The sequence below is a fragment of the Macaca nemestrina genome, chromosome 2 (genome assembly GCF_043159975.1).
Source record: "Macaca nemestrina isolate mMacNem1 chromosome 2, mMacNem.hap1, whole genome shotgun sequence".
NCBI lineage: Eukaryota > Metazoa > Chordata > Mammalia > Primates > Cercopithecidae > Macaca > Macaca nemestrina.
Genome location: NC_092126.1, coordinates 150,173,972 through 150,199,048, shown reverse-complemented (window position 1 = coordinate 150,199,048; position 25,077 = coordinate 150,173,972). Strand labels below are relative to the sequence as shown.

The 25,077-nt window shown below is 41.0% G+C and overlaps 1 protein-coding gene across 7 annotated transcripts in view; it reads right to left on the bottom strand.

Annotated features, from left to right (window-relative positions):
- The window catches only part of LOC105477709 (autophagy related 7), a 267,730-nt gene that overhangs the window by 205,992 nt on the left and 36,661 nt on the right, over positions 1-25,077 (bottom strand). For 5 of the 7 annotated variants that reach the window (XM_024791463.2, XM_071092219.1, XM_024791464.2 and 2 more), the window contains exons 7-9: positions 23,711-23,860; positions 7,507-7,595; positions 5,546-5,667 (exon numbers count right to left, since the gene is read on the bottom strand). In XM_024791463.2, the coding sequence (XP_024647231.1) occupies positions 5,546-5,667; positions 7,507-7,595; positions 23,711-23,860 (361 nt within the window). Of the gene's footprint in view, positions 1-5,545; positions 5,668-7,506; positions 7,596-23,710; positions 23,861-25,077 lie in introns of those variants that run through there. The other 2 variants (XM_071092220.1, XM_071092221.1) reach the window with 2 other exon arrangements.

Sequence of the window (25,077 nt, the reverse complement as noted above, 5' to 3'; positions counted from 1 at the left end):
ACCTGGCTAATTTTTTGTATTTTTAGTAGAGATGGTGCTTCACCGTGTTAGCCAGGATGATCTCCATCTCCTGAGCTCGTGATTCACCCGCCTCAGCCTCCCAAAGTGCTGGGATTACAGGCGTGAGTTACCACACCCAGCCTGTACACTGGTTTTCTTTGTCCATTCTCCTACTTTTGAATTTCTATCAAGATCGCAATTTTCCTTTCCTTGGGAAACTTTTTAGCTTTTGAAATTAAAAAAAAAAAAATAGTATTGCCAAATATAATTATGGGACATAGAAGGTATTGAGATTCCCTTTACACGATCTTTTGTTTCTGGGATAGGATGACCAATGAGAAACCATAGGGCCAATTATCCTTGAAAGCTACTTGGGCCCCAGTTTGGCTGGGGGTATCATTCACAGCAAGAAGCCAGAAAGCAAACGTCCTTCCCCATTTTAAATTGGGCACTCTAATGCAGTATTTTTTAATGCCATGAAAAATTAAAACTTAAAAAATAGAGTTTTCTTGTTTGAGACAGGGTCTTGCTATGTTGCTGAAGCTATTCTTTAACTCCTGGGCTCAAGTGATCCTCCAGCTTCAGCCTCCGGAGCAGCTTCGATTACAGGCATGGGCCACCACACCCAGTCAGATTTGAGTTTCATAAAGAGATTAAGACTTCAGAATTGTTTTTCTGTGGGGAAAAGAAACAGTTCCCACCTGCTACTAATTGATATTTTGTTTGATTTTATTACTATTCTTAGATTGAATTAAAAATGTGTCTCTCAACAGCAAAGACATGGAATCAGTTTAAATGCCCATCAGTGACAGACTAGATAAAGAAAATGTGGTACACATACACCATGAAATACTATGCGGCCACAAAAAAGAATGAGATCATGTTTTTTGCAGGAACATGGATGGAGCTTGAGGTCATTATCCTTAGCAAACTAGTGCAGGAACAGAAACCAAATATTGCATGTTCTTAGTTATAAGTAGGAGCTAAATGATGAGAACTCATGGACACAAAGGGGAACAACAGACACTGGGGCCTACTTGAGGGTGAAGGGTGGGAGAAGGGAGAGGATCAGAAAAAATACTAGGTACTAGGTATTAGTACCTGGGTGATCAAATAATCGGTACAACAAACCCCTGTGAAACAAGTTTACCTATATAACAAACCACATATACCCTGAACGGAAAATACAAGTTTTTTTTGTTTTTTTTTTTAATGTGTCTCTGATACATAGCACAGGAACTTGACAAGAACTACAGAATCATAGCCTAGTACTGTCATCCATAACTCCAGCCTAGGTTTTCTCTTGTTACAGGTAAGAAATTATTAGACAAAAATAAAACATAATTTCAATTAAAAGCTCTCTATACTCAAAAGGTAACAGATGCTGGGCTCATGTCTGTAGTCCCAGCTACTTGGGTGGCTAAGGCAGGAGGAAAGATTGCAGGAGGAAGGATTTGGCTCAGGAGTTCAAGGCCAGCCTGGGCAACATAAGAAGACCTCATCTCTCAAAAAAAAAAAAATAATAATAAAGGCTATAGCCATTTCTAAGAAAATCAGATGCTCCTTAAACTTAATAATGAAAAAAATACCACATATGGCAATAGTATTTACCATACCTGCCTCCATATAATCTATACCAATAAGACCTACACCAAATTAAATGATAAATATATAATACATATAAAAATATATATGAACATATATATATGTTTTTTGAGACAGAGTCTTGCTCTCTTGCCAGGCTGGAGTAAAGTGGCACTTATCTTGGCTCACTAAAACCTCTGCCTCCCGGGTTCAAGCAATTCTCCTGCCTCAGCCTCCTGAGTAACTGGGACTACAGGTGCGCGCCACCATGCCTAGCTAATTTTTATATTTTTAGTAGAGAGACGGGGTTTCACCACGTTGGCCAGGATGGTCTCGATCTCTTGACCTCATGATCTGCCTGCCCTGGCCTCCCAAAATGCTGGGATTACAGGCGTGAGCAACCGCGACTGGCCAAGAAAATATTTTTTAGGGAAAAATTGGGGCCTGTCTCCCATAGTGGGCAAGCAGGAGGAGCACAGGAAAAACCAGAGTTAAGATGATGGAATCTCTACCCTCAGCAGTGTCTGCCATCTTCCTCCACCAGGTGCCAGAGCTGTAACACACCATGAGGAAGCAAAAGAAGACATAGGATATTTAAAATAATACTCCATGACTGCGCAAGGTAGCTCACAGCTGTAGTCCCAGCACTTTGGGTGGCTGAGGCTAGAGGATTGCTTGAGCCCAGGAGTTCAAGACCAGCCTGGGCAACCTAGTGAAACCCTGTCTCTGCAAAAAATACAAAAATTAGTCAGGTGTGGTGGCACATCCCTGTAGTCCCAGCTACTCGGGAGGCTAAGCTGGGGGGATGGTTTGAGCCTGGGAGGTCAAGGCTACAGTGAGCTATGATTTTGCCACTGCACTCCAGCCTGGGTGACAGGTTGAGACCCTGTCTCAAAAAATAAAATAAAATAAAATAATTTAAAATAATACTCCTTATACCATTACCATGGCAACTATGGGATGTCTTAAAAGTACTGAAAAGTACAACCATACTTATATTTTCAGTTTACATTATGATATAGAAAAATTCTTTATAAAGCTGTATTTACCATAAAGTTTTATTTACAGCTAAGAGGGAACATATTAATTTACATGAAAAACAGGAAATTCATTTGCCTTTCCTAAGCTAAATAATCTACATTAAATATCAGGCATAAAGAAGATATGTTAAAGGCATTATTGGATGTCAGAAAACCTTTTTCAGATGGAAATGTAAGGTGTGGTTTCTAGGTTTAAATGTCAGCATCAGCTGGGCACGGTGGCTCACGCCTGTAATCCTAGCACCTTGGGAGGCTGAGGCAGGCAGATTGCCTGAGCTCAGGAGTTCAAGACCAGCCTGGGTACATGGTGAAACCCCATCTCAACTAAACACAAAAAAATAGCCAGGTGTGGCAGTGTGCACCTGCAGTCCCAGCTACTCAGGAGGCTAAGGCAGGAGAATTGCTTGAACCCCAGAGGCAGAGGTTGCAGTGAGCTGAGATCCTGCCACTGCACTCCAGTCTAGGCGACAGAGCGAGACTCTGTCTCCAAAAAAAAAAGTGACTGGGCATAGTGGCTCACTCCTGTAATCCCAGCACTTCGGGAGGCTGAGGCTGGCGGATCACGAGGTCAAGGGTTCGAGCCTGGCCAACAAGCGAACCGGCACTCAAGCCTCAAGTGGCAGGGCAAGACTCCATCTCAAAAAAAGATTAAAAAAAAGGTCAGCATCATCAAGCATGAGCGTTATCATAGAGAGTAGGATGTAAGAATAACTCAGTGACTGTGTCATAAAGTGTAAAGAAAACTGCCTCTCCACAGAGTGGTTGGCAGAATTAAGTGATTGCCTCATGGAAGGTGCCTGGCAGCTTGTCAGACACACAGACCAGACCCACATTACTTTTTAGTTAACTCTCACCTCATTCCCCAAGACCACGTTTATCCAACCCGCGGCCCAGGACGGCTTTGAATGTGGCCCAACACAAATTCATAAACTTCCTTAAAACATTACGAGATTTTTTTGCTTTTTTTTTTCTCATCAGCTATTGTTAGTGTTAGTGTATTTTATGTGTGGTCCAAGACAATTCTTCTTCCAGTGTGGCCAAGGGAAGCCAAAAGATTGGATACCCCTGTGACTATCTTTAAGTGTGGTTTAATAAAACGAAGGTACAGCATGTAAATTAACATTACACAGGAGCTATTTTATAATTTGCCAGAAGAGGGTGCTACATCCAATGCAAATATCTAAAGACAGCAGAACAGCAAAGGCTCTAAACTGAAAAGCAGCATCGTCCTTTGATCAAACGGAAGTACTCTGTCAATCTTTCAGAGAAGTCTGTAAAGATATCCATGTTAGAGCACAGAACTGCTGAAAAAATGTCATGTGAGCCAGTCCTGAATCCTTTTGACTTTAGCACTCTAGAAAAGATATCTCAGAAGAGATTTTTTTTTTTTTTGAGACAGGGTCTTGCTCTGTCACCCAGGCTAGAGTGCAGCAGCGCAATAGGCTCACTACACCTCCACCTCCCAAGTTCAAGTGATTCTCCCGCCTCAGCCTCCTGAGTAGCTGGAATTACAGACGCCCGCCACCACACCTGACTCATTTTCGTATTTTTAGTAGAGACAGGGTTTCGCCTTGTTGGTCAGGCCAATCTCGAACTCCTGACCTCAGATGATCCACCTGCCTCAGCCTCCCAAAGTGCTGGGATTACAGGCATGACCCACCACACCCAGCCTTGAAAGAGATTTTGACACCACCTCCCCCATCACACACACACATTTTAAGGCATATCTATGGCATAAGGAAAGAAATGTGCCTTGGAACCATCAGGATGGTGTGAGGAACAACAAGTTAAATAATACATGTGAGGCCAGGCTCGGTGACTCACACCTGTAATCCCAGCACTTTGGGAGGCCAAGGTGGGTGGATCACTTGAGGTCAGGAGTTCAAGACCGGTCTGACCAACATGGTGAAACCTGTCTCTACTAAAAATACAAAAATTAGCAGGGCCTGGTGGCGGGCTCCTGTAATCCCAGCTTCTTGGGAGGTCAAGGCAGGAGAATCACTTGAACCTGGGAGGTGGAGGCTGCAGTGAGTCGAGATCATGCCACTGCACTCCAGCCTGGGTGACAAAGCTAGACTCTGCCTCAAAAATAATAATAATAATATATGTTGTGAAAGTGCTCTCAAAAGCATACAAATCACATAAAGATGAGGAATTATTTTGGCAAGAAGTATAAAAGTGCGGGGCTTTATGTGAGCTAGGAAATTTACATAACATTTATAAAGCACCTACGATGTGCCAGACATTGTGCTCTGACTTTGACACAGGACATGGATTCCTGATAAGAAATATTTCCGGAGCTGGGCATTATATCCTTATTTTACTCAAACTTGAGTATGTATTCCATCTCTGTGACATAAGTAAAAAAATATATATGTATATATATACACACACACATATATCTCTCTATAGATAAAATGTCTCTAAGTTTCTGAATTTAGAAAATGGGGATAAAAGCTGATAGTTGTCACATAAGGATCAAATGAAGATATTAAATGTGGAAGGAGAAACGGCATTTTTGCTGACTGGTTTGCTATATGGAGAACAGGATCACATACATCTAACACATCTAACAAATAAATATTTAAGTGCATTAATACTTCATCCTTCCTTTAAGAATGGACAGGAATAAAGATTTTGTGTTAAACAAAAGTAAAATTGAAAACAGGCGGAGCAGAGGGGAACTGAAGACTGAAAAAACTGCCTAGAGAAAATTTCCTGGTCACAATCTTTGCCTTTGTTCCAGTCTGAATAGCAGAGCGTGCCCTCTGTTCGAAGTAGGTGTCTACATTGGCAAAGAGGTACAAGTTGTACTTTTCTCTTCCTTTCTTGTGCCATTGTGAAGGGATGAAAAGAAAGTAAACCTGGTTCTGTTTCTGATAAATGATAATTATATGCATTTTCAAAGACCGGCAAATTACCTGGGCTAAATGCCATTTCTGGAAGCTTCACTTCGAAGATGATGCTGTGGGCAACGTCTCGCGCCCCCTGCATGGTACGGTCACGGAAGCAAAGAACTTCAACAGACTGGAAACTGCTACTCCTGTTGTCATGCCCGGATTTTTATTTATTTATTATTTTTTTTTAAAGGAAGGAAAAGAAAAAGCTCACATAAGAGCTTCAGCAAACCAGTTGGAGAGAATTCAATGCATTGTAATTATGCCTCTCTGATACCCACAGGAGATGGCCTTAACTCTTTTGTACATATTCATATACGGTTCCTCTGTCCAAGTGTTTAGAGGCTGAACAATGAATTGGCTGTGATTTCCTTCTAGGTGAATTTTATATTACAGTCATATTGCACATAAATAATTCTGACAAATAAATATTTTAAATGCAAGGAAAAAATGCTCACAAGACATTTAGGAAAAAACTCTTTAAGACGTGGGTTCTTTTGGTTCCCTCCGCTCTCCAAATATGAACTTCCATATCAAGCAGTAGCACTTCAGTCAGTAGTTAGGAAGCCCATTTGCACTGTGTAGACTTACCACCTGGATAATTGTGGATTGTCTCCCTAAGAGCACAATCTATAATTTATCTATCTTCATTTTTTAAATAAACATTTTTATTTAAGTAAAGCAGACACATTACACAAATCCCAAGTATAAAGAAGGCTGTCTCATGCCTTCTCTCAAAAGTAACAACTACTCTAAGTCCATATATTGGTTTTGCCTATTTTAACTTTACATAAATGGAATCATAGAGTACATATTATTTTAGGTCCAACTTATTTCACTTAATAATATGTTTTTAAAATTCATTCATGTTGATTTCTGTATTAATAGTTCACTCAGATTCATTGTAATACAGCATTTCATCGTAAGGGATATACTAAAATTTATTATTCATTTCACTATTGAAGAACATGTGGACTATTCCCAGTTTTTAGTTATTGAGCATAATGCTTCAGTAAACATTCTTGTATATGTGTTTTGCTTCTATCTATGTATGTATTTCAGTGAGTAATATACTTGAGAGTAACATTGCTAAGCCATAGATATTTTTAATTTTGGTAGATACTGCCCAACATTTTTCCAGCCATATTTGCTCCACATCTTCGACAACACTTGGTATGGACGTTTTTGTTAAATACTTTTGGTGGATATGTAGTAGCATCTCATTATGGTTTTAATTTTTATTTCCTTAATGACATGATGTTGGGCATCTTTTCGAATATATATTGGCTTTTAAGATATCCTCTGTTTTAATTGTTTTAGGGTTAAGAAAAAATGGAGAGGCCGGGCGCGGTGGCTCAAGCCTGTAATCCCAGCACTTTGGGAGGCCGAGGCGGGCGGATCACAAGGTCAGGAGATCGAGACCACAGTGAAACCCCGTCTCTACTAAAAATACAAAAAATTAGCCGGGCGCGGTGGTGGGCACCTGTAGTCCCAGCTACTCAGGAGGCTGAGGCAGGAGAATGGCGTGAACCCAGGAGGCGGAGCTTGCAGTGAGCCGAGATCGCGCCACTGCACTCCAGCCTGGGCAACAGCGTGAGACTCCGTCTCAAAAAAAAAAAAAAAAAAAAGAAAAAATGGAGAATGATAGCAGTAGAAAAATCCTATCTGAAAGAAACCCAGACAGCTAGAAGGGAGGGCTACAGAATTTGTGTCAGGACCTCTGGCTACCAACTCTACCATACGCTAAAACATCTTTAGCACAGAATGATCAGAATATGCAGGTCCCTAACAGACCTGCTTAAGGTTCACTAGTATGGAAATTGGGTTATGACTGATTTATTGATTACCTGATTTCCATGCCCAAAATGGAAAAAAAAAAAAAAACATTTAGGAAAACAGAGATACAAATAGAAACAGACACATTGTAAAACACATACTGACAAAGGCAGACAGACAGACAGACAAACACACACTCTTGTAAATACCATCTGTGGGCTGCTAGGACCAAAAAATTCCTCAAAGGCCATCCAGGGTACTGGGCTAAGTTACAGGGATCATATACACCAATTGTTATCTGTGAACAAAAAAGACTTTCTGAGTGAGTCAAGTATCATCTCAGCTTCACAATACAGATGCTGCTCATACTTCCTCTTTGTTTCTTTTATGCTTTCTGCAAAGCCTTAAAAATTAGACATCTGGTAAAGGGCTAAGGGGAGGAGAAGAAAGCCACAGGATCTCACACTGGACTACAGAACTTCTTGATGGCAGGGGTTATCAAATTCTTGTCTGCATCCCTGTGCCTTGCATTGGGCCTGGCAGAAAGTAGGAGCTAAATACATTTAGAAGGAAAAAAGACTAGAAGGAAGATGGGGAATGAAGGAGGACAGTCAAGAGGGCTTGCAGAGAAAATCCTCTTGTAAACAAAGAAATATAATCTGTGAAACTGACTCATTTTTATGCAATGAGAAAATCAAAGAAGGGCTACTACTAATGTAAGCCTACAATCAGATCAAGTTAAACAGCCAGTTACCCTTGATTTTGCTAACATATATTTCCTCCCTTCCCCTTCCCATCCCACTCCAATCCTGATCTTCATCTGGAAAACTCTACTCAATTTAAAATACCATTTCTTCAGTGAAGTCTTCTCCTGGCAGAAGTAGTTGACCTGTCCTTGCTGCTTCCATAGCTCTTTGAACCTTGTATATAACATTTTTCATTTTTCTGTCTCCTTCCTTTCAAAGACAATGAGCATCCAGCACCCAGATACTGACTTCTAAATACCATTCTCCAAGAAAAGAAATCAGGGCTCCTTGGACACATGGTTAATTCTAGGGCTCAGGCAGGGAAAATACAAGAGAAGCTTGGAGCATCTTATAATACCAGGAAAGGAGGTACTCAAAAAACAAATGAATTGGGGCATGCCAAGGGGATACAGGCACCAACTGAAAGAGTTCTCAATGGCCAAGGCTGGCACAATTTGTACAACAATATAAATAATATGATGTTGAATTATAACCCAAAGTATAAAATAAGTATCTATGAGTCCACATTGATATAAATAAAGAATGGAATAAATGTGAAGGGACAAGTCTTCCTTAAAGAAAATTTCCAAACAATATATGCAAATACTGCCCTCTTCAGAAGCAAAATTTAACCCTTCCCCTCCTTAAAGGTAGCTGGAATTAGTGATTTACTTCCAAAGAAAAAAACAGTAACTTTACAGTGGAGAAACCTGGCAAATATTACCTTAACCAAGTAATCAATTTAACATTACCAAGGATGTCACGTGGATTATCAGATGATAACGGTACTTCACTCTGTGGTATTCTTTCCAAAACCCCGTAATAACCCCAGTCTAATCACAAGAAAACATCAGACAAATGCAAATTAAGGGACATTCTATAAAAATAACTAATTAGTACTCCTCAAAAATGTCAAGGTCATCAAAAAAATCAAAGAAAGCCTGAGAAACAATTACAGATCACAGGAAACTAAGGAGGAGACATGACAACGAACTGCAATGTGGTATCCTGGACTGGATCCTAAACAGAAAGAGGGTATTATAGGAAAAAACTGGTGAAACTGGAAATGTCTAGAGTTGAGTTAATTGTAATGTAAAAATTCTGGCTTCTTAGTTTTGACTAATGAAACGTGGTGATATAATGTGACAACATTAGGGAAAACTGAAACCAGGTGAAGGTATATGGTAATTCTCTGTATTGTCTTTGCCACTATCTTCTGTAAATCTAAAATTATCCCAAAATAAAGTTTATTTTTAAAAAAAGGAAGACAAAGAGCATCTGGAGAGCAGAGAGTATCTTTTTCATCTCTCCACGATCAGTTCATAAATACAGAGCAGACACTCGGTGAATGTTTTTGAATAACAAAGTAGATGGATGGATAAATGGGTGGAAGAAAGGAAGGAAGGATGTACAGTGAGTAGGGGTGAGGGAGAGAAATTGCTGGCAGAGAACCATAAATTGACCCATAGGTTTCCTTCATAAGCATAACATGGGTTAAATGAAAACACGGCTGACACGATTTTGTTAAATCTAGATCCAGTTAGTTCTGTAAGGATGGAATCACCCTAAACACTCCCTTTTATTTCCCACAATGCTTGGTATAGTATCAGCCACAAAGTAGGAGCTTAACTAATATTCAGAAGAATATCTATAACCCCACTATCCTGAGAGAACTATTAACATCTTGGTATATAATTGCCCATAAACTTGTTCTTTGCATAAATATATTTTAATTACTAGGACTTTGAAACAAACATGGGATGATGCTGTAAATACTGTCTTTGTTGTTGTTGTTTTGAGACAAAGTCTCACTCTATACCCAGGCTGGAGTGCAGTGGCATGATCTCGGCTCACTGCAACCTCCACCTCAAGGGATTCAAGCAGTTCTAGTGCCTCAGCCTCTCTAGTTCCTGGGACAACAGACAGGCGTGTGCTACCATGCCCTGCTAATTTTTTGTATTTTTTCAGTAGAGATGGGGTTACACCATGTTGGCCAGGTTGGTCTCGAACTCCTGGTCTCAAGTGATCCACTGGCTTTATCCTCCCAAAGTGTTGGGATTGCAGGCATGAGTCACTGTGCCTGGCCTAAATATTGTTTTATATCTCTTATTGTATTATGAACTGTCTTCCATGCCAGTAAATGTTCTACAACCATTGTGAGTCATGGCTGAATGGCATTCCATTGTATTGATGTACCAAACTTTTTCTATTTCCTTTTGAAGGACAATTAAGTAGTCTTAATCTGCTCAATCTCTGAAAATGAATTTTACTATGGTCTTATCAGATAATTACTGTATTATTTCAAAGACTCTTTAAAATATTTGCTACCTTTTCTGTTATATACAATTTTCTTATTCCTAAAATTGAAGCATTTTTTGTCTAAATGCATGTTCATTTCTTAAACGCAAATAGATTCATATTTAATTTAATACAAATATGTTCATAGCTATGGTCATCCTTTCAGGAAATACCTTTATTTGAGATTTCCTTTTCCACAGAGATAAGGTTTCAGCATCTAAGGTTTACAGTATCTAGTAAAAATAGAGCTTACTACACTGAGTAGTCTCTTACTAAATGAGGCCTAGGGAAAAGTACTCAACCCTCCAAGCTACAGTTTAATCATGGAGGAAATAATATATTACTTATTTCATAGAGCTGTAGTGAGGATTAAATGAGCTGATACTAAATATGAAAAGTCCAGCACATACATAGTGCTACTAATATCATTATTGGTGATAGACTCAGAATCTCCAGTGGTGAGCCCAGCAATCTGTATCTTTAACTGTACCAGGTTCCTGAATTATTCTGATGCGGCTGGTCCACTCCATGCACTCCAATTTGGGGCATATTAGAGAGGGTGCTCTTATAGACAAAAGAAAACATCTCTGAACTGTCATTATCTTGAAAACTCTGAACTGGCTCTACATCTTCCCATGCTCCTCAAAATGTGGTTCATGCCCCAGCAGCATGCATGCATCAGCCTTCCCTGGGAGCCTTCAGAAAAGCAGAATCCCAGGTCTCCACCTAGACCTGCTGAATCAGAGCTTGCATTTTAATAAGAACCCAGGTGATTAATACACCCAGGGAAGTTTCAGAAGCACTGTTCTTCCTCAACCTTCTAATAGCCATGGGTCTCACACTTGAAGATTCTTGGGTATCACCTGCGGAGCTATCAAAAATACTGCTGCCTGCGTCCCACCTCCAGAAGTTCTGGTTTAATTGATCTGGAGTTTGGCTTGAGTATTGGTTATTTGAAAAGATCCTCAGGTGATTCTAATGTGCAGGTTACAAACTTCTTGATTGTCTGCAGCAGTTTCTCAAAGTATAGTCCGGCACAGACCACCTGCATCAGAATTGCCTAGAAGCTTGATGAACTTGCACAACACCCTACCCACACACATACACACGCTCAATCTGATCCCAGACCTCTCTAGGTACCACCAATACCTGCATGTCCAGTGACTACTGCATGTGATTCTCGTGTACACTATCATCTTAGCACTAGCTGTCTAGAGTCAAAAGAAGAAAATGAGTATTTGCTTAAAAGAGGGTTCACTGCATAAATATACACAATTGTAAGAAATTCCTGACTTTAGAAAAATTAAAATATGGAGAAACAAGCATTTTAGAATAAAGAAAACACAGGATGCATTTTATGTTTGATGTCTTGCTGGTTTAGAACTCTCTGTGAAGGCAGGAGCAGTGTATTCATCTTTCCATTTCTAGTTACCTAAGCACAGTGCCTGATAGTCAGCAAGTATCTATTGAATAGATGACAGACTAGTAAATTTCTCCAGGCTTGAATACATGGACTCCTCCTCTGCAAAGATTTTGAGCAGGGATCCTGGGAGGCAGCTAGAGGGGGAAAAGTGATGCCTGAGTGACACAGACCTGAAACTTCTATACAAAACCGTGATGCAGCATCTCAGCAAGTTCCTTTTCCTTCCTTCTTTCCTCTCTCAACAATACAGGGTCTCATGGCATTTTAACCCTGGGATTCTCCTAGGTGAGAATGTGAAAGTAAGATGAAAAAAAAAAAGAGGGCTTCCAATGAGAAGCAAGAGAACTCTGAGAACAAGATTTCCAGTCTAGGGCTTCCACCAAATTAAGAAGTTGTCTTCCTTGAGCTCTTCTGGTTCATGTGGCCACCCCATTTGCTACTCTTCCATCAGGGACATCTTTTTATTTTGTTCCCCTCTGCCAATTACGACAGATAGCGTCTGCCAGACAAACTACATTTATTTAGCAATCATCGCATCAATTTCACACTGCTTTTATTTATAAAAAGCATTTATAACTCTAGGCCAGGCGCAGTGGCTCACACCTGTAATCCCAGCACTTTGGGAGGCCAAGGCGGGCAGATCACGAGGTCAGGAGATTGAGACCATCCTGGCTAACACGGTAAAATCCTGTCTCTACTAAACATACAAAAAAATTAGTTGGGCATGGTGGCGGGCGCCTGTAGTCCCAGCTACTTGGGAGGCTGAGGTAGGAGAATGGCGTGAACCTGGGAGGCAGAGGTTGCAGTGAGCCAAGATCTCGCCACTGCACTCCAGCCTGGGCAACACAGCGAGACTCCGTCTCAAAAAAAAAAAAAAGAAAGAAAGAAAAAGGAAGAAAGGAAAAGCATTTATAACTCCATCCAGTGTAAAAAGGGGGAGAAGGGAGAAACTAGCATTTCTACTTCCAAAACACTGCAACAGCTTAGAATTAGAAAACGGCCTGATGCAGTGAAAAATGCACTTGCTGAACAGTCAGCAGGTATGTGTTTTAATTCTGCAGCTAACTGATTCTAAGACATCGGGGGAAGTTCCTTCCTCTCCTGCAAGATGAGGGGGTTGAACCTTTCATCTCAAAGGATTTCTTCGGGCTCTAGAATCATAGAACTTTAGAGAATATGTAAGAAGAAAATATCCTATAGGTCACAAAACAACACAGACTATATCAAAGCTCAATCTGACAGAGTATCTAAAGGCTATTCAAACCAGCAAAGGAAAAACAAACAAAAAAAAAACACACAAAGGCTATTAAATGGGTTACCTAGGAAGAATCCAGGCAGTATCAATCTAGAAAATGCCATTCCTACAGAAACATTGAGTTGCAATTTTCAAATGACTTCATAAACCTGGGCCCTTAATCAAACATTCTGGATCACTTGCTCTTGTGTAACCTTGAGCAATTTACTTAACTTCTCTATGCCTTAATTTTCTCAACTATAGGATAATTTTTTTTTTTTTTTTTTTTTTTTTTTTTGAGATGGAGTTTTGCTCCTGTTGCCCAGGCTGGAATGCAATGGCACGATCTCAGCTCACCATAACCTCCGCCTCCTGGGTTCAAGCAATTCTCCTGTCTCAGCCTCCCGAGTAGCTGGGATTACAAGCATGTGCCACCACGCCTGGCTAATTTTGTATTTTTAGTAGAGATGGGATTTCATCATGTTGGTCAGGCTGGTCACGAACTCCGGACCTCAGGTGATCTGCCCACCTGGGCCTCCCAAAGTGCTGTGATTACATGCATGAGTCACCACGCCTGGCCTATAGGATAATTTTTAACTGTACTTAGCACAGAAACAGAATGAGGCCAGCACTCAACAAATGGTAACTACAAAAACAACATAAATACACTCTCTTGCAGTAACTTCATTGACCTCTTTGTCCAATCCAATCCATCACCACAACAGTCATTGCTTAATGATGGGGATGCACTCTGAGAAATGCATTGTTAGGCAATTTCACCGTCATACTAACATCACAGGGTGTTCTTACACAAACCTAGATTGTATAGCCTACTACACCACAACTGAGCTACCTGGTATAGCTTGTTGTTCCTAGGCTAGAAACCTGGAGAGCATGTGACCATACTGAATACTGTAGGTAACTGTTAACACAATGGTATTTGTGTATCTGAACAAATCTAAACACAGAGAAGGTATAGTAAAAATACATTATTATAATCTTATGGAACCACTGCTGAATATGTGGTCTATTGTTGACCGAAACATCATGTGGCATGTGACTGTAGGTAGTTAGCTATCTTCAGTTTCAAGGTTATCTTTTCTTAATTAGCAAAGAAAAGAAAGGGATAAGTTCTGGTCTATCAAATATTCTTGGGGTCTGGGTTTTATCATGTGCAAATGTAGAGTTGGGACTAAATGATATCTAAATTATATAAATTAGAATATTATGTTAGATGCTACACGTGGATGCCTAATTTCAAAGAATAAGCATATTTCTTATCCTAAGGCAAAGGCAATGGGGTAGAATAGTGAAAAAAAATCTTTTTTTGAGCATAAAAGACTACAAATAAGTTTCTTAGAGCAACCTGACCTAACATGGGCTATAGAGAGCAGGAATGATCTGTTAAGGAGAAAAATCTACCACTTACCCATAAAAGCAGGTCAGCTTGAAAATGCTTTAAGGTAACTTTCCTACCTATATGAGGCATAAGTGCAGAAGGCAGGCATCGAATAGGAAAATGACAAAATCCATTTAACACTATGCTGAACATCATTTAATCTTTCTTTGATGATTCAAAAGTGACTCCAAAATCTTCAAGTGCTTTAGGAATCAACTCAGAATCTATCTTAATCGTTGGAGGAATGATTCGTTGGCACAATGCTAGGTAAGCCAGCTTATGCTATGGTTAAACAGAATTTTTTAAAAAACGTTTTTCATAAATAATCACTGACTAGGAGTTCTGGTTTTAGAACTGGCTTTGCCACAAATTAATTGTGCAAACTTGGGCAAATCACTTCCTTTTGTAATACAAATCAGCAGAAAGAAGCACAACGTAACTGAAGAAAAACTTTGTTTAGAAACTTTATGAAATGAATGTTCCTTTCTACTTGGCTGAGAGCATATAATTCATTGAAATGATTCAGTCATGATCAGTCTGCCAAGCAATTTGCCGAAAAAGTACACTGTGAGAAAGAGGGCAAAATTGCCAACTTGCTTGTCTCCAGTAAGAACATTTTCCACAATGATCCCATAAAACATGCTAATCTAACAAATGGCTGTCTTTATAACTCAAACACTTGATGTAACAGGAAATGCACAAAGGAGATTACACATTTTTAAAGTATGGGGGAAAAATTGAAATACCTAATGCACTTCAAAGTCACAGACAGCTGCCAAGATGTGGAGAGATCACTAAGTGAAGAAAGAGCCCAACTAATAGCATATAAATTGTTGCTCCTTGGCTATTGCTCTTGTCCATAGATTTTAAAGCCCTAGAATTAAAGGCTAATGTTGTTGAAATTACACAACATTTCCCAAATATTCAATCTTCAATAACTGCTCTGAATGAAGTAGAAGAGTCAAGCAACCTTTCCTAAAAGATTGGCAATGGGACAATGTCAGGAGCTATTTTTAACGTAATCATAAGAACTGGCCTGAAAGATGATGATCTGTTGTAGCAAAATGTGGAATCCACATTTCATTGAGAGAAGAATTTAAGGCCCAATTTCAACCTAACACATGTGTACAATACTATAACATCTGATCCTGGTAAGGGTACACAGCTGGTAGGAGGGAAGCTGGCAGGGTCTTGGGGAAACATTTATCATAAGCAGTGGTGTGTTGGAGTTGGCCCAGACAGGCTTCTGGGAGCCAACTGTTAATGTCTCTCCCCAACTCGGCATTCCAGGACTTCACACTGATAGCTTGAAATTGGCCATGGTGGGAGTACTGATATCACACAAGTAAGAAAACACTACAAAATCAGGACTCTTCCCACCTCACAAGAGCTGGTTGTTAAACATTTATCAGCACACCGCTGATTATAAACCTTAAAATGTTCAAACTTTTTTTTTTTTGACAGTTTCATTCAGTTACCCGGATAGAGTGCAGTGACACAATCACAGTTCACTGCAGACTCAAATTCCTGGGTTCAAGGAATCCTCCTGCCTCAGCCTTCAGAGTATCTTGGACTACAAGTGTGTGCCACCACACCTAGCTAATTTTTAAATTTTTTTGTAGAGACAGAGTCCTGCTATGTTGCCCATGCTGGTCCTGGTCTCAAGCAACCCTCTTACCTCGGTCCCCCAGAGTGCTGGGATTACAGGCATGAGCCACCACACCCAGCCTCAAACTCTGTAACACAGTAATTCTACATCTAGACATCTTTTCTATAGAAATAATTAAAAATACAGGGGATAAGGAGAGGAAAAAGAGAGAGGAAAAATTTGATGCACAAAGCAGTCCCAATAGTGAAGAAATTATGAGAAATCTAAAAGTCAAAACCTTGGCAAAAATACTCTCATACATCCATTCAAAAGGATGTTGATGAATATAACACTATTATGCTAAAATGCTACAATAAAACAAAATACTGTACAATCTTAGTTTTAAAAAATACACAAGATTAGAAGAAGTATACAAAAAGTCTGTATATTAAAAAAATTTGAAAACGTAAAATAATAGCTGAAAACCTTTGTGACATTTTAAAAACAGAGAGATACAGCTGGAAATAAAACTAATGAATGGAACCTCACCTAGTACAGTTCATTTATTTGCCAGGATTCCCAAAATGGTCAGAAAATGGTCACAAAGCATTTTTCAAACTGCAGGTGGTGAGCTATTTGCAATTCTTAAATAATTTACTGGGTCACGACTAGAATTTTTCAAAAAGATATAACAGAATAAAGGAAAGCATTATTTTGCAAAAGTCTTGTTTGTTATATGTGTGCATGTGTGCACAAAGACATATTGGGTTATAACAGGTATTTTTTAACTATAAGTGACAAAGAACTCTAGCACTAAGCAATCACAGTAAGAACTATACATCACCCAAGAAGTGAGATGAAACCAATCGCAGTCACATTTGCTTTTGAGCTTTCATTTAAAGATGGTACCATTAGTGAACTGGTATAACTTTCTTGGATGTCCCAGGGGCTGCTGAACTGGCAATCCTGCCAATCTCAGGACAGACTTCTCTTGTGCCTTCCTTTGGTAAAGGCAGAGTGGGCTGTGTGACTCGGGACCTTAAAACTCCATTTTTATGGAATAGCTGGAAACTGGGGTTAATCCAAAGAAAATTTTCCTTTGAAAATGAAAACTGAAAAACGTTCTAAGAAAATACAGTGGGAACAATTAGAACATGTGAGTGAAACTTAATGACTCTTAGTTCTCCCAGCCACCTACAAGGAAGGGGGTGTCGTTACTGTATGCTTATACACACTAAGGAAACTAAGGCTCAGAGGATTCGGCCCATTAAGCTGTTGGGAACTGAAGCCTAGCCTTCCTACTCTACCCCAACACACTGTGAGCTGAGCAGAAAAAAATGGCTGCTTCCTTTTTCACTACAGGAAGCATTCTGACTGTAGGAAGTAAGATCATTCACATGTGAAGAGGCTTCCATTCCCTAGTCTCTTTTCCATTCTCTGTAAAATGCAGACAACACTACTCACTTTGCAGGGTGTGTAAGGATAAGTAATAGCATGTATGAGTGACCAGCTGCATGCTGGGCACACAGTCAAAACTGAGACCATGGCAGTCCCTGCTGTCGGTGGCTGGCAATGTGTCCTCTTCAGGGGCAGGTACCCACTCTCTCATAGTCAGCCAAGGCTTCACACACAAGTGAACAGTACCTCCACATGCAAAGCTCCTACTCTGACTTGGAACAAAGAGGACTCATTCACCTCCTGACCTTAACAATCCACAGGCTCCCTGCTAAGCAGGCTAACTCCTGTCTTTTCCTTAATCTTCCTCCAAGCCAGGGCCTCCGAGAGTCTCAGTGCTCTGTGCATCTCTGACAATAGAAGCAGAACTGCATGTAGATGTGTATTTTTCTGGGGTGAGGATCCACTGCTTCCAAAACCTTCTGAGACATTATGCATTTGCACCCTACTGCAAATTAAGAACCCCTGCTCTGAATCAGCCACGCAGATCATATACCTCCCCTGTATTCTGTCTCCTGTCACTCCAGTAACCATGTGTGTAACTCATTAGACATAAATTGAGGTGTGCAGACAATTTGGGAAAGCCTTTATAAACCACATGGCCTTAACCAGACAATAGAATGCTCACATCCAAGAGAACACCTACAATGAACTAATACTAAGAGCTACCCTCTACTCACTGAAGGCCTACTGTATGCCAGACACTGACCAGGTGGTTCTCATGAGCAATCTCCAGTCTTCACAACTCATTTACGCATGAATTCATCCTTCCATTGCATTTTACACACCAGGCATTCTGCTATGGGATGCAGACACAATGGTGGGAAATCAAAGATAGGGTACCTGTCCTGGTAGAGCTTACATTTAAATGGGAGAAAAATATATTAATCAAAGATCACTCAAGAAAATGTAAAATTATGGACCAGGTGTGGTGGCTCACACCTGTAATCCCAGCACTTTGGGAGGCTGAGGTGGGTGGATCACCTGAGGTCAGGAGTTGAGACTGGCCTGGCCATCATGGCGAAACCCCGTCTCTACTAAAAATAAAACAATGAGCCAGGTGTGGTGGCATATGCCTGTAATCCCAGTTACTTGGGAGGCTGAGGCAGGAGAATCACTTGAACCCTGGAGGCGGTGGTTGCAGTGAGCCAAGATCGTTGCACTCCAGCCTGGGCAACAAAGAATGAAACTCCATCTCAAAAAAAAAGAAAGAAAGAAAAGAAAAGAAGAAAAAAGAAGGGATACACAGTGATATGAGAGCTTGCAACAGAAGGAATACACCTTTTTATAGAGGTCAGGGAAGGGTTTCCTTGAAAGAGTGGGCACTTAACAGAGCAAAGGGGAGGTTGGGGGAGGGAAAGGTAGACGTGGAGAAAGGAGAGAGAAGAGAGTTCCAGGCAAAAGGTGCATGCAAAAGCCCTGTGGCAGGGAACGTGGAATGACTTGGGGCTGGATGCCCACAGGGGCCAGGCCACACAGACTCTTGTAGGCCATATGAAAGAATTTAGCCCCTATTCTTAGAGCACAGGGAAGAAGACATTCAGGTGTTTCATTATGATAGGGACATGATCAGATCTGCTTTTCTAAAGAAAACTGTGGGGATGATGTGGGAATGAACTGGAGAAGCCCAGAGTAGATACAAGGAGGCTTGTTAGGAAGCTGCTGCAGTACAGCAGAGATTGAGGTGGTGGCAGAAGGGCTGAGAGACATTCAGGACATGAAATCCACAAGACGCAGGGGTGGCAGTGGGAAGACAGCTGTCTGGTAGGATGACCAGATTTCTGGCTCGTGTGACTGGATAGAGGCAGCATCATTCTGAGCCAGTGAAGCCAGAAAAGGACCAGCCTTGGGATAAAGATTATAAGATGCAGAAGGAGGCAAGCAGGCAGCTGGATAATGTGGCCCGGGGTCCAGAGGGAGGTTCAGGCTAGTGGGAGAAACTGAATTACTTGGGAGGAAATGGTTTCTGGCATTGTAGGCACAATGAGATAACCCAGAAGAGAAACAGGTGGAAGAGAGAAACTCAGAGGGATTCCAATATTTCTCCATCCTACACATGAGGACACAGGGCTCAAAGAGAAGCAGTGACTTTTTAGGGAACAAAGTGCTGGTGGGAGGAGGAGGGGGCAGAATCGAGTAAAACATGAAGCCAGAGCACAAGTGCAGGAATTCATACAGAAAAGAATGCCTATTTTTGAAAAAAGAGGGTGAAAACCTTCAAGGAAATGTCGTGGCTCAAAGGGAAACTGGCATTATGCTAAAGAGAGTGAATGAGGTTAATGCAATAAAAGCAAGAACCACTGAAAATGATGTCTAGAAATTATTTCTCTAGGGTTCGACCCTGCCCCCGGCAAAAGCCTTCTTTAATTTTCATACCAGTTCACAATTCTGTCTCTCTCCTCTCAGCATTCTCGCATCATGTGTCTCTTAAGTGTCCAGCATTGCACTAAATGTTGAGGATGCAGAGTGGGGACAAACAAGATTCAGTGCTAAAGTTGCTGACAGGCTGGGGATATGGGGCAGGCAGAAAAGTGAATCAACAATTACTTTGGAGACCAGTCAGTGCTAGCAGGGAGGCTGCTACCAGAACACAGAAGAGAGACATGAAATGGTGCAATCAGCCAGCCAGTGCATCCTGGGATGATGAATCAGAAGGGTAGGTGAGGCAGCTGCCAGGTGACAGAAGGGAGACAGAGAGATATCTGAAGGCAGAGAGATGGGGGGAAAGCATGTGGCATTTGGAGGACACAGGGGTAGCCAGAGCACAGGATGTATCTTGGGAAATATAAAATGAGGCTAGTGATGGACAGGAACCAGAACGGAACAGACCTCAAATGCCAAGCTAAGTAGTTTCAACGTTATCCTGAAGTCAACAGGAACCTTAGAAGGGTTTTAAGTAGAAGAGTTATATGATCAAATTTACACGTTAGAAAACGCACTTGGGCCAGGCGCGGTGGCTCAAGCCTGTAATCCCAGCACTTTGGGAGGCCGAGACGGGCGGATCACGAGGTCAGGAGATCGAGATCATCCTGGCTAACACGGTGAAACTCCGTCTCTACTAAAAAATACAAAAAACTAGCTGGGCGAGGTGGCGGGCGCTTGTAATACCAGCTACTCGGGAGGCTGAGGCAGGAGAATGGCGTAAACCCGGGAGGCAGAGCTTGCAGTGAGCTGAGATCCGGCCACTGCACTCCAGCCTGGGCGACAGAGCGAGACTCTGTCTCAAAAAGAAAATACACTTGGACAGCAGTGCGGAGGAGAGACAGGAACATTCAGGGCCACAGGTAGGAAGGGCGGCATGAAGGCTATAAAACTCCCATGAGGCCGTAAGGCTTCTGGTGATCTTTTCTAGAATAAGATAAGGCATAGACGACCAACCAAAGTACCACGTGTATCAATATTTTGAACTTATCTTCCATTACTTGAATTTCTACTGAACTTTCCACAGGTCAATGTCTCCTCTCCTCTAGAAGACTTTGGGTTGTGTGAGAACAAGTACAATTGTATCTCAAAATTTCTGGCCCATAAGGAGGTGTTCATCACATGTGCTGAGTAATTCCAGGCTTTCCTGAGATATAACTGTAACCAAGTGAAGGACAATGTGCCTGAACCCGACAAGCAGACAGGCAGTTAGACTCAGGGACAGGGCACTGATGAATCCCCCAGAGCACTTCAGAGGAGACCCCAGAGATCTGCTGTCTTTCAAAATATGCTGCTGTTGAAACATAAAGGAAGTGGAAACATTGAGCATCTACCATGTGCTCGGCATTTTATTCACATTATCATGTTTAATCCTCACAAAAGGAGGTGGCAATACCACCATTTAACAGATAAACTAATACAAAGAAAAGTTATGCAGTTTCCCCAAGGTCAAGGGAATGGTATAAAGGGCATCGGCTTGTGGCCGGGCACAGTGGCTCACGCCTGTAATCCCAACACTTTGGGAGGCCAAGGCAGGTGGATCACGAGGTCAGGAGTTTGAGACTAGCCCGGCCAATATGGTGAAACCCCATCACTACTAAAAACACAAAAATTAGCTGGGCATGATGGTGCACACCTGTATTCCCAGCTGCTTGGGAGGCTGAGGCAGGAGAATCGCTTGAAGCTGGGAAGCGGAGGTTGCAGTGAGCCGAGATCGTGCCACTGCACTGCAGCCTGGGTGACAGAGCAAGACTCTGCCTCAACAACAACAACAACAACAAGAAAGGGCATAGGCTTCATAATCAGACAATGTGGTCGTGTGACTTTGAGTCTCAAACAGAAAATGCAGATACTAATTAACTAACCACAGTTAGTAACTAACACTTGTTCCACAGAGTTATTATAGAAAGAGCAAGTATGTGGAAGTCCCTTTTAAATTAATTTTAAAGCATTGTTCAAACTGTTATTTTGGTAGAGCTGTACTTTGGGGAGGACCACTTATTTACCACATATAACCTGACCTACAGTTACTTCCAAACACAGGCCATTTAATCCTGCCTGCTATGACAACAGGACTTCACACTAGATGGGACTTTAAGCTATTAATGGTCTTACTGCTATACTAATTTAGCTGTGGTTCTGTGAAATCACCTGGGGGAAAGAATTTTAATAAAAATTCAATCTTCAGTCCTCAATTTAAAAAGCTTCCTCTGGGCCAGGTGTGGTAGCTCATGTCTGTAATCCCAGCACTTTGGGAGGCCAAGGTGGGCGGATCACAAAGCCAGGAGATAGAGACCATCCTGGCTAACATGGTGAAACCCTATCTCTACTAAAAATACAAGGAAAAAAAAAAAAGGGCTTCCTCTGAAAAATAAAATGTAAATGTAGTTGATTTTAAAATGTGCTTTAAAAAAAAAAAGTCATCCTAAGTTCAGGCTAAAGAATAACCAGACCGTCAGTTAAAGGCTTCCCTTTTTTCAGCTCTGATATATTCACATGGCTATGGAGATGATTCTATTTGATTTCAGAACTTCCTAACACTCATAAATCTTTGTTATTTTTAATTCATAGTCTCCTGTATAGCTAAGACAACTTCCTATATATCTGATCACTTCTAAAAGACACTTACAGTACTCTTTCATTCATTCAAAAGAATTTTATTGAGGGCCTCAGACAAGTACTAGACACTATACGGACACAAATTCATAAGACTTGGGCCCTGCCCTCTTGGAGCTTACAGTCTAATATGGCACAAAAAGAAATTTGTACAAGGTACTGGACCTGCAAATGAGGATCAGGGAATAAATGCAATGACTACAGATACGGATAGATCATATATGGCCACACCATGAAAATGCTTCACAGTGAAGATAGAATTTCAATAAGGACAGAGAGAATTTCTTAGGGTTTTCATAAGTAGAATATGTTTTAGGAAGATGATACAACATGAGAAAAAGAAAGATACAAAAAAAGTTTTAGGTGTATCTGATGGGAAGGGGATGGAGATTCTGGAGAAAAATAGATAAGATTAGCTGGAGCAATGCTTTATAAGGAAAATAGTGGAAGATAAGGTAGGAAAGGCAGCTTGGAGCCAGAAGGAAGACACTATTAGGCTCTTGGTCAATGAATGATATACTAAATGTGGGTAGTTCAAGGGAGATTCTTCTATAGTTCTGTTGCGCAAGATGGAAACAAGATTCTAAGTGTCCAGGAGTGTGATATGAGGGGCCTGAACTACAGGTAGTTCTGGGAATAAAAATTAAAACATAAGGGTAAAATACATCAGGAGGGAAAAAGGAAATAACTTTAGCACTAATAGAGAGTAAGGTATTGGCTGGGTGCAGTGGCTCATGCCTATAATCCCAGCACTTTGGGAGGCTGAGGTGGGTCACGCATTCAAGACCAGCCTGGCCGACATAGTGAAACCTCATCTCTACTGAAAATACAAAAAATTAGCCGGGTGTGGTGGCGGGCACCTATAGTCCCAGCTACTCGGGAGGTTGACCAGGAGAATCGCTTGAACCTGGGAGACGGAGGTTGCAGTGAGCCAAGTTTGCGCCACAGTGCTCCAGCCCAGGCGACAGTGCAAGACTCCGTCTCAAACAAACAAACAAAAAAAAGAGTAAGGTATCAAAATTACTCTGAGCTGTAGTAGAGCTAGAAAAACCTGGAGGAGCTGATTCGATAACTGCAGGGGTGGGAGAGGGTAGAGATAAGGAAATGTTCTTAACATCCTTTGAAAGCTAAGGAAATCTAAACAAGTTTGACTTTTGCAGTGGTCTCTTGTAACATGAACTTCAGATTTTTTAAAAAACTATATAATAAAATGATACTCAAAGTTTATCTGACCTTCATCCTTTGACCTTGGAAGAAATCACTGTAGTGTTTAAGCAAGGAAACCAGCACCGTGTTCTCATCATACTTGATTAAGAAGTAAGGAAGAGCTGTGACTCCTTCTGTTTGACAAAGATTATCATATGCACACTCTAATGCTTCAATCTGAAAACAGAAAACACATCGTTATTCTCTAGAAAATTACATATCTAGTTCTGAGCTAAAAACTAACTCAAAATAAAAGGTACCTTAAAACCAGAAGACTGGAAATGACTGATCACACTCCTCTTACAGCAAACGAACATAGAAGTGCCTCCAAATAATACCACTTAGCTTTTATATAACACTTTCCAGGTGCATGGTGGTGTGTGTCTTAGGAGCACAAAGGGACATTTTATGGTACAACATGGTGGTTCCCTAAGCTGTCAATCAGAGTTTTAGAGAGGTAACCAAACATTCTTTCTCTCCTATGATAATCCAACATGAATCTACCCCGATGAATTTTACCCTGAACCTTTCCATAATCTTCAACAGGTTTACTGAGACATGACTAACATACCACACAATTCACCCATTTATTACTTTTTGAGACAGGTGTCTTCCTTCTGGCTCCAAGCTGCCTTTCTTGCTCTGTCACCCAGGCAATCACAGCTCACTGCAGCCTCAACCTCCTGGGCTCAATCAATCCTCCTATCTCAGCCTCCTGAGTAGCTGGGACTATGGGCACATACCACCATGCCCGGCTAACTTTTTTGTATTTTTTATAGAGAAGGAGTTTCACCATATTGCCCAGGCTGGTCTTGAACTCCTGAACTCAAGTGATTTGCTCACCTCTGCATTCCAAAGTGCTGGAATTACATTAGAGGTGTGAGCCACCGTGCCTGACCCAATTCACCCATTTAAAGTACATAATGCAATGTGTTGTTTTTTTAGTATGTTCACAGGGTTATGCAACCACCACAGAAATAATAATTATAGAACATTTTTGTCCTCAATAAAAGAAACCCCATACCTGCCAGCAGTCAATCCTCATCCAAAATCCTTTTTCCCCACTTATATTTCTTCTTGGGAAATTAGTTCCACAAAACCACAACCTTGGATTTGTACGAAATAAAAAAAAAAAAATTTTTTAATCAATAATGGCTGCTCCCTGAACAGCTCCAAGAAAGCTCCCTGAATGATGGCTTCAGTATCCAGGGCTTTAGTGATTGATGTGTTTCATGAATTCAAATCATCTTGACACATAATCTTTGCTTTAACAACAATCAGAATTCTCTAGTTTAGGGTCTCTGTTTTACCAGCCTGATTATTTTAACTGCTGTTCTGGGAACCATCTCTAATGACCTTATTATCTATCCCAAATGTCACTGACTAACTCTGCA